At 61.5% G+C, this 3,607-nt stretch overlaps 2 protein-coding genes across 2 annotated transcripts in view; both read right to left on the reverse strand.

Annotated features, from left to right (window-relative positions):
* Positions 1 to 81: 81 nt before the first annotated feature.
* Positions 82 to 1,924, reverse strand: ENH_00022940 (hypothetical protein, conserved; the record flags this gene model as incomplete). Its single annotated transcript, XM_013584603.1, has 3 exons — positions 82 to 1,241; positions 1,407 to 1,473; positions 1,742 to 1,924. Coding segments are annotated over 3 exons (1,410 nt in total), but the record flags the coding sequence as incomplete, so codon positions are not given.
* Positions 1,925 to 3,415: 1,491 nt separating this feature from the next.
* ENH_00022950 (hypothetical protein) overlaps positions 3,416 to 3,607 on the reverse strand; it is a gene marked incomplete at both ends in the record, with an annotated part of 760 nt that continues 568 nt past the window's right edge. The window contains one exon of the mRNA XM_013584604.1: positions 3,416 to 3,550. Coding sequence (XP_013440058.1) covers positions 3,416 to 3,550 — 135 coding nt within the window. The remainder of the gene's footprint in view (positions 3,551 to 3,607) is intronic.

A 3,607-nucleotide genomic window follows, 5' to 3' on the forward strand; every position in this document is an offset into this window, starting at 1 on the left:
GGACCACCACCGCCACCAGCAGCAGCAGCAGCAGCAGCAGCAGCAGCAGCAGCAGCAGCAGCAGCAGCAGCAGCAGCAGACCTTGATGGGGCTGGTGTAGACGACTCTTTGTTTGTCGCGGAGGGCCATGGCAACAGCATATTCTGCTACAACAGTTTTGCCCGCGGAAGTGTGAGCAGCAACAAGGACATTCTCTCCTGCTTCCAAACACAAAATGCTGCGCTGCTGGAAACTGTCCAGCACGAACTTCCACTGACGCGCAGCAACTCGCGGCTGCTGCTGCGCTGCTGCTGCTGCTGCTGCTGCTGCTGCTGCTGTGGGTGCTGCTGCTGCTGCTGCTGCTGCTGGTGTGGGTGCTGCGGGGGCGGGGGAGCTCGACGCCGCGCGGGAGGGGGGCCCGGGGGCGTCGGACGCTGCAGCTGCGTCTGCTGCTGCTGCTGCTGCTGCTGCTGCTGCTGCAGCAGCAGCAGGGCTCCCACTGTCTGCAGCAGCAGCAGACGCAGGGCTCTCGGAGGCCTCCGCCTGCGGGGGCCCCTCGGCGGCTTCTGCTGCTGCGGCTGGCGCCCCGCCGTCCTTGCTGCCGCCGTCAGCTGCAGCAGCAGCGCCCCCTGCTGCTGCTGCTGCAGCAGCAGCAGCAGCAGCAGGGATTGTTGTCTGCAGCGGGAAGTCCCTAAAGCGAGTCGGAACAGACTCGGGATAAACAACTTCATGAAGACAATTTTTGTCGGAGAGCAAAACTCGAGTTTTGAGGCCATCAGTAGCAGGGGCCCCTGCGAAGGGGTTGTCCGTTCCCTCTGCTGCAGCTGCTGCTGCTGTTGCTGCTGCTGCTGCTGCTGTTGCTGCTGCTGCTGCAGGGCCCGACGCGCTCAAACCCTCCGCCTTCGGCTGCCGCTTCCCACCAGGGGCCCCATCCTGGGCTGCGGGGGCCCCCCGCCGCTTCTTCTTGTTTTGCTGCTGCTGCGAAGAGCTGCCCCCTCTTTTGGAGTTGCTGCTGCTGCTCTTTTCCTTGGTTTCATTCTTTGCAGCAGCAGCAGCAGCAGCAGCAGCTTCCGATTTGGCTGCTGCGGCTGCTTTCTTTGCTGCAGGTGCAGCTTCTGCCGCTGCAGCGCCGCTTTTGAAAACTGAGAAAAGAGCTTCGAGAGACTCCGGCTCCTGGGGCTCCATTTTGCCTGCTGCTGCTGCTTCTGCTGCTGCTGCTGCTGCTGCTGCTGCTGCTGAAGCCGACGGCGCTGCTGCGGAAGCTGCAACACCGCCAACAGCACGCAGATCGTATCCCTCAAGGCCAGCTGCTCTAGCTGCGCCCAGGACTCATCAGAAGGCAGCTGCGCAGCAGTTGCTGCTGCTGCTGCTGCTGCTGCTGCGCGTGGCCTCTGCCGCCGCTGCTGCTGCTGCTGCTGCTGCTGCACCTGTTGGCTCCGCTGCCGCCTCTAGGAGCAGCAAACGACAGCGGCCTGCTGCTTCTAAGACAAAGATCTAAAAATGAAATGGAAGACATGGAAGCCTCGGCTTCCTTTCAAAGCCGCAAACCCTAAACCCTAACCCTGGCCCCAGTGGCTTGGGGCGCATGTGTGGGGCCCCGGAGCTGCTGCTGCAGCTGCCAGCCAGCAGCAAAAGTGGCTTTAAAATTAAAAAAAAGCATTTAATTAATTCTAATTTATCATTTAAAAGTAGTTTAGTTCACTTTTAAGCAGTCGCGCCCTTCTGAGGAGCCCTTTCAGCTCTGCTGCGTTTTTGCACAGACCCAATCCGTGCTGCTGCTGCTGCTGCTGCTGCTGATGCTGGTGCTGCTGCTGCGGCTGATGCTGGTGCTGCTGCTGCTGCTGCTAAAGATTGCCGCTACCGTGAGCTGCTGCTGCTGCTCCGGCAGATGGCACCTACTGCGGGCGGCGGTTCGCGCAGCAGAAACTGGCCCAAATAAATGCATTTTAGAAATTAATAAAAGCCCCAAGAGAAAGCCTCAGGCCAGCAACATGAAGCAGCAAAAGAAGCAAAAAGCTCTCAGAGAAAATTCAATAGCTGCAGAGCAGCAGCAAAATTCGCAGCAGAGAGGCTTGCTGCTGCTGCAGCAGCGGGGGCCCCACACTGGCTGCGCGCTGCTGCTGCTTCAGCAGCAGCGCAGCAGCAGCAGCGCAGCAGCAGCGCAGCAAGTAGGGCCACTGAGGCCCCCTTTGCTGCTGCAGCATCGCTTGGCTTGCTACAGCTTTTAAAAGGGCCTCCACTTTGGGGGAGTGCCTGGGGTGGCTTGCACACAAGAACTTGCAGCTAGCTAGCTAGCTAGCTAGCTGGCTAGCTAGCTACTTGAAGTTAGCTAGCTGGCTTAAAGCCCCTAGGGGCCCCCTGGGGGGCCCCTAGGGGACTTATGGGCCCCCTGGGGCCCCCAAACCCCCAGGGCACTGGGGCCCCCCTGCTGCTCAGCAGGGGGGCCCCTGAGGGCCTCCTGCTGCGCTGCTGTCTGCTGCTGCTCTGCTGCTTCCCAAAATTTGGCAGCAGCAGCAACAGCAGCAGCAGCCCGTCGCTGCGCAGCAGTGCTGCTGCTAAGCAGCAGTCCGGTGCCGCTTAGCTGCTTGCAAGGCCTTGGCCTCCCCGCGCTGCAGCAATCTGCTGCTGCGCAGCAGCAATCTGCTGCTGCGCAGCAGCAATCTGCTGCTGGGCAGCAGCAATCTGCTGCTGCGCAGCAGCAGCCTAATGCTGCTTTGCTGCTTGTCCCCAGCTCTCCTTTTAGCTGCTCTTAAAACTGTTTTCTAGTCTTCTCAGCAAGGGGTGCAGCAACTACCTGGCTAGCTGCACTAGCAGCAGCAGCAGCAGCAGCAGCAGCAGCAGCAGCAGCAGCAGCAACAGCAGCAAGCTGTTTCTTTGGCCTCTTTTGCCTCCCCATCACCCACACGACTCAACCAAAGCAGCAGAGTCTTGGCCAGGCTACGCAGGGCTAACAGCAGCAGTCGCTGCCACCAAGTGCGCTCCCGCTGCTGCTGCTGCGGCTGCTGCTGCGGCTGCTGCTGCTGCTGCTGCTGCTGCTGCGGCGGCTACAAAAGCTGCAGCGGCGGGAACAGCCGGCCTAGGCTTTGCGCATGCGCGCTCCAGTGACATCAAAGGAGATACAAGTGCTCGCTGCTGCAGGCACTGTTGCTGCAGCTGCTAGCACGGCAGCAGCAGCAGCAGCAGCAGCAGCAGCAGCAGCAACGCTCGCTTCAAGCCGCCTCCGCAAAGAGGCACAGGGGGGCCCTGGGCACTTTAGATAATGCATGCAGCAATGGCTGTCTCAAACAGTTAACCCCTCCTTATATCTCTACCAAACCCACAGGCCCAGTGGGCCCCAGGGGGCCCCCAGGGGGCCCCCAGGGGGCCCCCTGGGGGCCCCCAGGGGGCCCCCTGGGGGCCCCTGTGAGTGGCAGCAAGAAGCAGCAGCTTGCTGCAGTTAGCTGCGGCTGCAGCAGCCCCCAGCCCCCCGCACTGGCTGCGAGGGGCCTATGCGGACATTTTGCTGCTGCCGACTTTGCTGCTGCCCCACCTGCACGCGGGCCTTAATCTCCGACGCCATTATGTGGAAAGCCTGCATGCATGCGCCCCACAACCCCTCCCGCTGCTGCTGCTGCTGCTGCTGCTGCTG

The sequence above is a fragment of the Eimeria necatrix genome, genomic scaffold (assembly GCF_000499385.1).
Source record: "Eimeria necatrix Houghton genomic scaffold, Enh_scaff1804, whole genome shotgun sequence".
NCBI classification, from domain to species: domain Eukaryota; phylum Apicomplexa; class Conoidasida; order Eucoccidiorida; family Eimeriidae; genus Eimeria; species Eimeria necatrix.